This window comes from Cebus imitator, unplaced genomic scaffold, assembly GCF_001604975.1.
Source record: "Cebus imitator isolate Cc_AM_T3 unplaced genomic scaffold, Cebus_imitator-1.0 Scaffold32, whole genome shotgun sequence".
Classification (NCBI taxonomy): Eukaryota; Metazoa; Chordata; class Mammalia; order Primates; family Cebidae; genus Cebus; species Cebus imitator.
This window is the reverse complement of record NW_016107347.1, coordinates 5,372,624-5,385,855: the sequence shown is the minus strand read 5'-3', so window position 1 is coordinate 5,385,855 and position 13,232 is coordinate 5,372,624. Positions and strand designations below refer to the sequence as shown.

Genomic DNA, 13,232 nt, shown 5'->3' with positions numbered 1-13,232 from the left:
CTCGACGAAAAATAAGAAAGAAAACTGTCTCTCTATTAGATAGGAAACTCCTTAAGGTCAAGGACCATTTTTCCCTTTGATCCTTATAAAAATCAGTAACTAGGGTCTAATACATGTTCTCAAATATTTGTTAAAGAAAATATACAAGTGCATTAATAACAGTGATCCATGTTTCCAGAAATGTTCTAGTGTTATGCTGTATTGAAGACTTGGCCTTGAACCTAATAAAAGGATTCCATATTTAGGTGCTATTCTACTGATCATCAGGAAAATACTACATTTTATCAATAAACAAAAATGTTCTATATCTGATTAATGAGATATATGTACTGTCCATAAGTGAAACACTAAATATGATACTACAAAACATTCCGTTTTCCATTTACTATCTACTATTACCTTCTTGCATAACCAAAATGTAAATGTTAAAATTCTTCATTTTAATATATTTCTTTTAGTTACCTAACTAGACCACCATTAATACATCTGACTTAGTAGGTCAATGGTGACACTGAGTCACTTCTATCTTACTACTCCTGGTTGTGCCTTCTCACTCCCTCAAGCCTTTGCATATACCATTTTCCAAGTGTAAAACAACATCTCTATCTTGACCAACAAACCATATCTCATATCTACACTAAAGTACAATTCAGTCCTTGAGGAAGGTTTCTTATTAGGCAAAAGAAACTTAAGGCTTCGCTTCTACACTTCAATCTTAAACTTAGCTATCTTGGCTATTTTAGCAGCTTAAATTAATGCAAATGCTAGATTTTCTCCATGTGAATTCTTAATCTAGCCAAATTAAGTAGAAGAATAGTTAAAAATAATCCATAAATGTGCTTAACCTGAATATGTTTCCTGTAAAACCGGCAGAAGTTAGACAATTAAACCTCTTTCCTTTATAAATAGCAACGCAACAACAGCCTAGTATACTACATTCATACTTGTATGAACTTGTACATGAAAGCTCACAACAGCATTATTCCTAACAGCCAAAGAGTAAAAAAGCAAATGTTCACTGACTGATGAACAAATGTGATATATGTATACAATAAAATATTATTCAGCCATAAAAAAATGAAGTCCTAATACATGCTAAAACATGGATAGACCTGAAAAACATTAACCTAAGTAAAAGAAGCCAGACATCAAAGGCCAGATATAACTCCATTCATATGTGGGATGTCCACGGAGACAAAGTAGATTAGTGGTTTCCAGGGGCTGGAAGAGGATATGAGTCAATGCTAATGAGTACAGTTTTTTGTTTTTTGAGGTAATGAAAATATTCTTGAATTAGTGGTAATGGTTGTACAATTCTGTGAATGTACTAAAAACCACTGAATTGTACATTTTTAGAGTGGATCTCATGGCATATAAATTGCATTTCAATAAAAAAGTAGATATACTTGCTTCTCCCTTTGTAAGGTTAAGAACTGGAATCAAGTCTTGTTTATCTCTTTATTCTCAATGCTTGAGTACTTTAGCATACAGTAAGTGCTTAGTAAAAACTAAATGACACTGTTATACTGTGCATACCTCTGGCTGCCTAAAGGCTCTCAATACCATGTCTTTCCAGGGCTACAATCCCAAACTACCTCCCTGGTATTTTTACAGGCAGTGTGGAAAAAGAACTGCACTTAGGATTAGTAGTCTGGACTTAAAATTCCATCTTTTCTATCTAACATGTGACTCCAGGGAAGTCGCTAATGAAACTGCCTGCATTAGTTCATTTTCACACTGCTATAAAGATACTACCTGAGGTTGATTAATTTATAAACAAGAGGGTTTAATTGACTCACAGTTCTGTATGGCTGGGGAGGCCCCAGGAAACCTACAGTCATGGCAGAAGGAAAAGGGGAAGAAGGCACCTTCTTCACAGGGTGGCAGGAGAGAGAGCGTGCAGAGGAAACTGACACTTTAAAAACCATCACATTTTGTGAGAACAGCATGAGAGAAACCGCCCCCATGATCCAATCACTTCCTACCAGGTCCTTCCTTCCACAAGTGGAGATTACAATTCGAGGTGAGATTTGAGTGAGGACACAGAGCCAAACTGTATGACTGCCTTTGCAAAAATTGTATCAGTGAAAGAGTCAGGAAGATCTGATCTAACAAGCCTCCCTCTATCTTGCCTTTAGCCTTCATGCTGACACTAATGATTCCTGGGCTTGAGACAAGCTGATTTAGGAAGACATTCAGTTTCTAGTTTACATAATGATAGCCCTTCCCCAAAACTCCACTGCCTTTGTAAAGTTAAGGAGATACCACCAGATGAGGAGGAGGAAAGGAGGCTGAATTCTGCTAAGGTGTTGACATAAAGGACTGCCAGTCATTATCCTGGAGGTCATAAGACAGATAACTTCCTCAATTACTCCTGCAGTTGACAATCACTATTGCTGAACCTAAGATATTTTTTGAGGTTTCTCACATGTCTGACAGAGACGATGGCTCCAGCTGGACCCAACGAGCACTCCTGTGGCCCCACCCAAAAGTGATTCAGCAAGTAAGGGGGATCATTTCCCACACCCATATGACTGCATCCCCCAGCCAATCAGCAGCAAGCACCCATTGCCTAGCTGCCCCCCACCCCTTCCTCCAAACTACCTTTGAAAAACCCCTAAACTGCCAGGCATGGTGGCTCACACCTGTAATCCCAGCACTTTGGGAGGCTGAGGAAGGTGATCACCTGAAGTCTGAAGTTTGAGACCAACCTGGACAACATGGTGAAACCTTGTCTCTACTAAAATACAAAAATTAGCCAGGCGTGGTACCGTGCGCTTGTAATCCCGGCTACTCAGGAGGCTGCAGGAGAATTGCTTGAGTCTGGGAGGTGGAGGTTGCAGTGAGTCAAGATCGTGGGTGACAGAGCTAGACCTCATCTCAAAACAAATAAGCAAACAAAAAAACCCCTCTAAACCACAAGCCTTCAAAGAGATTGATTTGAGTAATAACTCCATCTCCTGTGTGGTGTGAGTGGCCTCGTGTCAGTTAAACTCTTTCTTTACTGCAATGCCATGGTCTCTGAATTGATTTTGTTTGTGCAGTGAGCCCAATAAACCTGTCAGGCAGTTATACTAACCTCTCTTACTGTTATCCATAAAATAGGGACATTACATATCAGGTGATTTTAAGTATTAAACTTACATACCGCCTGTGAAAGTCTTCGCAAAATACAAGCTCTTAACTTAGAAATGTTACTTTTTAATTTATATTATAAAACTTTCCATTCTATATAATCTCATCATCAACAAAACTACCATTTCCTCAGCCAAAAAAGGGTTCTCCTAACATTAGGGAAGCAATCAGATTAAGAGAATTCACAGTATGTTAGTGATTTTCTGAATAATTTTGTTAATAATAGTGCATTGTATTCAGAATTTTTGCTAAATGAGTAAATTACAGCTGCTCTTATAGGAGCAAGGGGATGGGTAATTATGTGAGATGATGGATATGTTAATTTGTTTCACCATAGTAACCAATTTACTCTATGTGTGTATAACATCATGTTGTTACCTTAAATATACACAAAACTAACTTTAAATAAAATTTTTTAAAAAGTTTGAAGCTATAGAAATATCTTTAAAACTCTTACATAAGCCCATTAAAACCCACTAAAACAAAACATTGAACTGCAGCCATAGAAACAATCATGGGTGCTACCGTCAAAACAGTTTCATTGCTCCTTGTTCCTATGGTGACCCTGGACTCCAAGATATGAAAGTAACTCATACAATGCATAAAATAATTCAGTATAACGCTGGCAGATTATATTTACATTAAAAAAATGCTTTTAACTGAAACAAATTGCTAAAATTTCAGAAGGATCCAAAGGATACTTGTCTTCAGTTGAAAGGGGCAAAAGGCTTCACTCAAAGGTCCTTCACATTCCATCCATTCCTCTTCTCCATCATTTCCCCTCTCAATAGAAGTCTCAAAGTATCTAACGTCTTGGCCTTCCAACCCCATCCTTTTCCCAACTGACTACCCCTTTTGGACCTAACAGAAAAACAACAAAGATCTAACCACATGTTGGACCTGGGTCTTCTCTCTGGCTTCAGGAGTGCATCATCTGACACAATGTTTGCCTGTGGCAGGTGGTAGAAAGGGAGGAACTAGCCTTTTAGCAAAGGTGATATTAATCTACCATTATTGTACTTCTGTTTAGACGGTCCTATAGTTTGCTATTCATATGATATTCAATTCTCCAGAACTTTAAAATATTGAGAAATGCTAGTTTTAGCAAACAAACTTTTCAAGGCTCAAATATTTAGATTTAACTTTGTTTAACTGAAAAATAACAATTATGTCCACTTATGGTGTACAATGTAATGTTCTGATCTGTGTTACAGAAAGACTGAATCAAGCTAATGATGATATCTAACCCCACTAACCCATCATTTTTTTGTGGTGAGAATATTAAAAATCCATTTTAGCAATTTTTAAATATATAACACACTATCAGTCAACTGTGGTTACCGTGAAACGTAAGAGATCACTAAAATTTATATCCAAAAGAACTGAAATTGGTACATCAGAGAAATTATCTGCACTCCCATGTTCACTTCAGCATTATTCACAATAGCCAAGATATGTAAGCAATCTAAGTGTCCATCAATGGGTGAATGGATTTTTTAAAATGTGGTATACATATACAATGGAATATATCATATAGCCTCTAAAAAGAAGGCAATTCTGTCATCTTGCAACAACATGAATGGAACCAAAGGACATTATGCTGTGTATAATAAGCCAGGCAGAGAAAGACAAATACTGACTAATCTCACTTACATGTGGAAACTAAAAATGTCCATCTCACAGAAACAGAGAATAGAAAGGTGGTTAACCGGAGGCTTGAGGAGAAGGTGGTTGGGGAATGGGGAAAGAGAGGATGTTGACGAAAAGTACAAAGTTTCACTTAGACTGGAGACTTTTAGTGATTCAAACTCTACACTTTAGAAATTTCTAGGAAATGTTGATTCTGAATTTTAAAAAAATACCTGAAATAAAATAAATACTCTAACTCTCTAATTAACATTAAGTTTAATGAAGCTTCATTCAATAAATACAAACCTGTATGGGTGGAATATCTGGCAGCGATGGAAGGTTTTCTGGATTGGTAACTGAGGGAATTAGCTCTATTGCTGTAACAGATGGGCTGGTGGGACCTCGGTTTGCATTTGCCATAGTTGCTGTAGTAGGGCTCGTTGGGTTGATTGTGGTGTTGTGTACCGATACTACGGGAAAGGGTCCAGCATGCCCTGGGTTTGAGTGCTAATAAGAAAGAAGACGCTGTCATTACTTGATCTGCCAGAATAGCTGAATATAAACTACACCTTTACAATTTTTAGTTTAGGAAGGAAACAGAAGAAACAAAATGGGCTTTTTCAAACTTATTCAGGAGAACAGTTCAAACTTAGCTTTTTCATTTTTCTATTCATTTTTGTGTAGTATCTAGGGAAAGACAGACTTGCCAACAATTTCCCAACCATGTCAGCCTGGTGATATGATGCTATTTCAGAACAAGAAAGTATGTAACAGAGGATCTGTAAGCCTCCATGTTTTCAAACATCAGGGTAAGATTATGTCTATATTCCTCTTCCACCCTTAGTCATTTTTCTAATAAAAACAATTATGTAATGCAGCTTGATGTGGCAGAAAGAACAATGAATTTACAGAAACGAAAAATGGCATCAAGTCCTGACTCTAATACTGTGTGACCTTAGACAAACCACATAATCTCAGTCATTTAGAAATGTGGATGACAATACCTCACTTGTTTCACTGTGAAGGCTGTCATGAGAATCATTTAAGATAATACAAAAAAAAAATCTTTAGAAAACAAATTATACATATATAAATAAATTATTTGAAGTATTTAAAAACTAAAAATGCCTAATAACATTAAGTGATCTCTGTAGGGGTATACCCAAAGTCTAAGGAAAATGTTCTGAGATGATTCATTAGTCTGATTGTGTAGCTTCTGTGCTCTGACAAGGTGTACTTGGCCCCTGGAAATACTTGAGGGCCTTCCATGAACTAAGAGATACATGATTATGGGAAGAGAGTGAAGGCAATAAATGTTCAGATCCTCAACCTTTTGCATGTACTCTTTAAAAAGAAAAAAAAATCTGATTTGCCTGAGAATGTGCCATGCTCTGTTTGTTGGATCTTCTTTTCCACCACTTTCACAACTGCCCTTCCCCTGCCCTTGACAAAAGAACACCACCCCTTTGACCATTCCTAAAATCTTATTCTAGGAACACTGCACCAGGAAGGAAAAAAAGCTGCAGAAATAATTAACAGTAAAATTGGAAAGAATGATGTTGGGTGTCTGACTCCAAAACCTGGGTAACAAATCTTCAAATGGGTTCAAGTATCTGATGTTTAACAAAAATGAGAACCTGAGGAAGTTGTCACTGATTAAATTTTTAAATAGTTATGATAGATTGTTTTCTCAGCTTATAATATAGAAAAAAATTCAAAGAATTGAAGGATATTACTATAATAAAATTATTTTAATTCCCAAATATGTAATTTTGTAAACAAGTTTCCTGAACATTACATAAAAACAAATCCAAAAAAAACTAGTAATAAAAACCAATGTCGAATTCTGACTTATTTTAAAAATAAGTAACAGCATACAAACATACATAACCAAAAGCAGGAGGTAAAAAGTCTCCATCTAGCTCAAAGAAATGTATATCCAAAAGACTTTTGTATCTTCTAATATTCTTAAACCATGTAAATACACGCATTTTGTTTCAACAATTGTATAATATAATGTTAATGTGGTCCACAGAAAAAGTTTCAAAGCTTAATGATAACCTTATTGTCACGGGAAATTTAACAATTTATTACAATAAACATTTTTTCCGGGAGAAAATTACAATAGGCTAATCAATATCTATCAAACAAAATTGTATTACAGTAAGATTAAACTGTTGAGGAAGTAGAAGTGAAAATCAAGTCCAAGGAGAGCCTGCTAGGGTATTTGGAATTCTGGTGAATTCATCTTAAATAATGTAGAGGTTTTTTAACTTTATACCATCAATATTTATTATATGCTATAAAGTATAGTTTTTCAAACTATTTAAACTTAAACCTATAATAGAAATTTTAAATGAAAGTCTTCAAGGTGAAAGAGTATATATTTTTCTTTCTTTCTCTCTCTCTCTCTATTTCTGTCTCTTTCTCTCTCTTTTCTTTTTTTTTTTAAACAGAAGCACGGTCTTACTATGTTGCCCAGGCTGGTCTCGAACTCCTGGGCTCAAGCAACCCTCCTGCCTAGGCCTCCCAAAGAGCTGGGATTATAGGCATGAGCCACCACTCCCAGCCAAGACGCGTGTATTTTAAAAAGCACTTTCTAGGGGTACATGGACCAAAAAGCTGAAGGACCACTGTTAAAGGACAGCATTTATCCAACTTTAGTATGCAGATTGACCTGAGAGACTTCGTACAAATTTAAATATTACTGAATACTTCCCTCGAAGAAACTCTGATTCAGTGATTATGGCTAGGAATCTATTCTGACAAGGTCCCTAACCCACCCAAGCTGACTGGTAATTCTCATGGTCTTTAGAACATGTTTTAAGAAACATAATTCTAAGAGTTAAAAAAAAAAAACAAACAAACCTCTATTATCTTGTAACTAGAAATTCTATTAAAAAGTAACCTCACTTATAAATTCATCTCCCACATAAATATAACTTACTATTTGGGCAAAAATTATAAAACATGTCTCTAAATACACTTATTAAAGAGCATTTACATCCTAAAATGAACACTATTAAAGGTAAAATATACATATATATATATACATATATATATATATATATATATGTATGTATATAGTTAGCTCTACTACTCTCAAAGCCCTTTTTATATATTAGGATCAAAAGTCACATTAATAGAGCAGAGGAGCATTTTCAGGAAACTAAGTTTCTTGCTATTTTATCATTACCTCTTGTGATTGTAGGTAAAATCATCAGCTCATTAGATTTGCTTTTCACTTCTGTAAACTGAATGCGTTAACTACATCAGGGTTTATTAAGCCATAGTATATGATGCACTCAAAGGGATTTTAAAAAGCTCTTTAAATTAAATACAAAATCTTATGTGTATGTTTACTTTTCTGGGACAAGAAGATAAATAGCATTAATCAAATTCTCAAACATATCAATGACCTGCTCCCAAAAAGTGCTTAAGAAAAATGGTGTCTTTTAGTTTTAAAATTGTAGGATTCTTACAAATGTAACTCTAGGCATACTTGTCTTTGGAGGTGTGGCTGCATCATGGAATACTGAGGGCCGCTGTGCCTGGGTATCCCTGGTATTCTGGCAGCGTTCTGAGCCAGTCTCATTTGATGGGCTTGAAAAGCTCCACAGTTCATGTTGCCTCTTTGCATTGTTTGCACACTGATCAATCGAGGAGGCTACAAAAAGTAGAAATTGCAATTTATGTAATAATTTTAAAATAAATTTATCTTTCAATTATAAAAATAATTGAGTCAAGATAAAAGAGTATCAAGTAAAAAGTATAAATAATTCTTATCGCTAGCCCCAGTCCCCAGAGGACTGCTAATGACTAGTTTGTGTATCACTCCCAAATTTCCCTTTTCTCTCTCTTTCCCGCTCCCTCTCTTTTTCTCTGTATGTGTATTTAAAGCATATCAACATTAACTTATCCCATTCTGGAGTAATAGTTTTAATTGGGATGGCAGTGGAGAGAGCAAAAGATACCCAGGGATAGGAATGACTTGAACAAACGCCTAAGGAACACATCAGATCCTAGGCAGAAACAATCTGGTCCTTTGGTCCACACAATTGTAAGTGGAAAACAAAAAAGATCTGATGTGAAAGGATGAGAAGTGACATCCTTCCAGAGTACTAGTTAATTAATTGTTTCCCAAGACAAGTTATTTACTTACTTCCTTTCTTCACACCTCCGTTACATCACCATCATAACCAGAGAAAATATTTAAATGCTGACGTTTGAGCTCTGCTCAAAGTCCTGCTAGTAACCTTGAAATGTGTAACTTATCTAATATGGAAAAAAGTATACTGCTGGGAGCTTTATAATTTCTATCAATAATGCAGTAACGCATACTTACCTGTTGTTGTAACATCTGAGGGGCTGCTTGTCTAGGATGCTGTTGTGTTGTTGTTGTTGTAGTAGGTACAGGTGCTGGTGGTTGCTGCAACCTCATCTGTTGTAACTGCTGATGTTTCTGTGCATACACTTGTTGTTGCATGTGCTGAAGTCGAAGCTGTGCTAAGTTTATCTGTCCAGGGGTTTTACTAATGTGGTTTGTCCCTGGAGGAACTTGCCCAACTACAACATTAGGAGTATAACCAGGAGCTGGTTTACTCTCTATTACTAGATTACCTGAAAAATTTAAAACATGAGAAGAATTTGCATATAATCAACTAAATCATCTATTTTGCTGAGTAATCACCATGTTTTCCTCTTTTCTCTGACAACTATCAACACCTCAAAGCTCCAACAGTACAGCAGGAAATGGAGTCCGTTTAAAGATGATGATGATCAGAAACTTAATACATTCCAAAGCTGAATAAATGACTTTTGGTTATTCAGAAAAATATATTTTCTGTCCTTACTCTTTTTTACACAGATGTACAGAAAATTAAGAGATTATTAAGAGGTATTAGATGAGGCCTGTCTAATCAATCTAAATCAATTGTCCCATGACAAGACTTATTGAAGGGTACTCAAGATTGCTAATGCTGATTCCATTTGCCTTTGAATTGCCAAAATGTGCAAGACAGAGCATTACGATGCCACAAAATCGTCTTCTGTGGAAATACTGAATGCTTTAAACAATTTATATCCTTAGAAGTGATGGTTTTCCTTGCTTTTTACAAAGCCACTGTTTTCTAGGGATAGAAACCAAATTTTAGGAAGATGTGATTTAAGGGACACATTGACAGGCTTTCCCTGTAATGGGCCATAGTGTAAATATTTTATGCTTGACAGGCTACATAAACTCTGTCTCACAGTCCTTGGTTTTTGTTTGTTTTTACAACCAGTGGAAAATGTAAAAACCATTCTTAGCTACGATGTCACACAAAAACAGGTGGCTGATGCCAGAACTAAGGCTATAGCTAAATTTGAATATAATGTTTTTCTTTTATACAAAGATTACATTTTTTTTTTTTTTGGTTTTTTTTTTTTTGTTTTTTTTTTTTGTAAACAGGAGGCCAACTAGCCTCTGTTTTTATAATTCCCACTGTTTAGGACTTAACTGTTCTGAAAATGAGTTTGCTCAATCTGCAGATAGCTCTCTAATTGCTAGGAAGTTTGTGTGTATGTGTTTTAATTGAGCTCTCTGTAACTTTCACCTACGGTCTTTAGCTCTCTACTATGCTGTAATAAAAGCAAAATCCATTTCTCTTCCATGTGAAGAGCTATTCTTATCTTTCAAACATTCCTTACGACATAACTATTGGACACATCAGCATCCCAAAAGTCCGCCGCTAATGCACAACACAGCTTAAACAACTAAACATCTATGAAATTCTCCAGACAATGAACCATTTGCTAAAATTTCTATATAAAACAGTCAATATAAATTTAAAAGATGGAGGGTCCAGGGTCTAGGAACACTACACATTAAAAAACAATATACAGGGTAAACTCTCAACTTTCTTAAGATGTAATGACAGCCATACAAAACCACAGCTAAAGTGAGTTTCCAATGAATAACATACTTTCTAAGTAGTTTTACATTTTAAAGTTAAAAATTTTATCTAAATTTGCTTGAGATGTCTTCTCCTCCTAATTCGGTGTTCCAAGTTATATTCATAAAACCCATTATTTCTCACCTAAATTGACTACATTCTTTGCCCAGAAGGTGGGATCACAATGGAAACGTATTGCTCCATTAGCAGCAGGGACAGGATCACACCGTGCTTTCAAAATATGACGCAACTGAAAAGTAATCTTAAAGGGAAAAATATCCACATTAGTCTCAAAATTAAATATCAATTGGGAAAACATAAGATAAAGACATTAAGAAAAAAAGCACATATATTCTCACAATGTCAGCCTCAGATTAGGCAGTGTCAATATTTAAGTTAGCAATCAAATCAAATGTACATGCTTGAATTTTTGCCATTTCGTGTAATAAATTTCATTAAGATACTAGGTATCTTCAAAAGAGTACATATTAGATAATTCCACTTATATGAAATTCTAAAAAATGATAGAAACCAGATTAGTGGCTGCCTAGGGGAACAAGGAAACTTTGGGGGGTGACGGAAGTTTTCTGTATCTTGATGTGGTGGTGGTACATCTGCCAAAATTAAAATGTATATTTTAAACAGGAGCAGTTCACTGAATATAAATAATCTCTTAATAAAATCCATTAAAGAAAAATAGTGTGTGTCTCACCAGTCGCTTGCTGTACAGTAGTGCTGTGCTGCTGCCACTTGCAATTGCCCAATTTGTGAAGTTCATAACATGCTTCACCTGCCGGGAAAGGCCTGTGATGTCATTCTGCTGCTGTAGTAACTTCATCTGTCTTTCTTTTGTAACATTCTGAAATAGAACAAGAGCTTCACTGAAGAATTCTATATGAAAAAAAATCAACCCCAAGTTTCTAATGCAAATAGGCACAATGCCTATACTTCCTTTAAAAATGGGATAAGTGCATAAGCTCCATGATTATTTAGCTAGCTTATCATCAATCAGAGGAAAAGCCACTAACAAAAGTGGAACTAAAGCTTAGTTCTCTAAGCTAAAAAGGATATTCCACATACAGAAATTAATGTTAGTTACTGTCTCTTTTCTATCAACACATGTCTGTTAAAAATAGTGTCCTCCTATTAGGTTAATCTAAAAATATGGTATTTATGGCATAAGGAGCTAACTTTAGAAATAAATTTATGTAATCTTAACTCTGTACTTTATAGGTCAAAAAATTTTGTGTCACCAGTGCCACCTCCTGGTGTGGCATAAGAATGAAGTTAAAATCTCTCTTAAATATCCAGAACAAATGAAAAAGATAACTTCTAGAGTTCTAAAAGCAGAATTAAGGAAACTTTTGATATGACAGAAGTTCATAAAGAACAAAGAAGTGAGGACTGACCAAACTGGAAAAACCAATTTCAGAGAAACACTGCAAAGGAAAAATAAACTGCTTTATGGGAACTAAAATCATCCCAGGAGGGATGGGTAATGTCCTACATACTTTTGACACTCAGAATGCTAAACAACTCATCTATTTGTTTCTTAAGAACTTTCTCCCAAAAACAACTCAAGTTGGTTTTCTGGACAAAATTTTTCCTAAGGAAAGAAGTTGTTCATTTTATAATGCAAATCAATGGATAAAAGTATTCAAATGACAGAAGTCTGGTTTATTACACCCCTTTTGCAAAGCTTAGGAAAACATCTCTTCTACAAGGGTTTGTGGACATACTACACTAGAAAACATCTATTTTTAAAATTATCATGTTAGTAGTATGTGGTGTATTTATCATTAGTTATTTGTATACAAGTTAGCCTTAAGAGGCTTTTTTTTTTTGGAGACAGGTTCTCACTCTCTCCCCCAGGCTGAAGAGCAGTGGTGCAATCCTGGTTCACTGCAAAGTCGGCTACCCAGGCTCAAGGAATCTTAAGAGGCATCCTTTAATTCAGAAACTCTTGAAAGGGTTTTACAAATACTACTTTAGACATACAGCTAAATTGAATTTACAGTAAGTTTAAGTGTATCAAAAATAGTTACTAAGTGCTCTCTACTCACATGGGTCCTTCTGGGGGAAAAAAAATCTATTAGGGTTAAATGCAACAGATGGTGTGCAGTAGGAAAGGAACCCCACAACTTTAACAATCTGCACAAGAGTACTTTTCTTTTCTTTTCTTTTTTTGAGACACCCAGGCTGGAATGCAATGGTGCGACCTTGGCTCACTGCAACCTCTGACTCCCGGGTTCAAACAATTCTCCTGCCTCAGCCTCCCAAGTAGCTGGGATTACAGGCACACACCATCATGCCTGGGCTAATTTTTGTATTTTTTTTTAGTAGAGACAGGCTTTCACCATGTTGGCCAGGCTGGTCTCGAACTCCTGACCTTGTGATTCGCCTGCCTCAGCCTCCCAAAGTACTGGGATTACAGGCGTGCACCACTGCGCCCGGCCAAGAGTACTTTTAATCTCACAAACTGTGTTTCACTGGAAAGATATATTCCATTCAGAGATAACATTCTGCTGACATAAT

The 13,232-nt window shown here is 35.8% G+C and overlaps 1 protein-coding gene across 2 annotated transcripts in view; it reads right to left on the bottom strand.

Moving 5' to 3' along the window:
• TRIM33 (tripartite motif containing 33) overlaps positions 1 to 13,232 on the bottom strand; it is a 126,606-nt gene that overhangs the window by 22,755 nt on the left and 90,619 nt on the right. For both annotated transcript variants that reach the window (XM_017524239.1, XM_017524240.2), the window contains exons 7-11: positions 11,410 to 11,556; positions 10,842 to 10,959; positions 9,110 to 9,384; positions 8,267 to 8,431; positions 5,071 to 5,271 (exon numbers count right to left, since the gene is read on the bottom strand). In XM_017524239.1, coding sequence (XP_017379728.1) covers positions 5,071 to 5,271; positions 8,267 to 8,431; positions 9,110 to 9,384; positions 10,842 to 10,959; positions 11,410 to 11,556 — 906 coding nt within the window. The remainder of the gene's footprint in view (positions 1 to 5,070; positions 5,272 to 8,266; positions 8,432 to 9,109; positions 9,385 to 10,841; positions 10,960 to 11,409; positions 11,557 to 13,232) is intronic.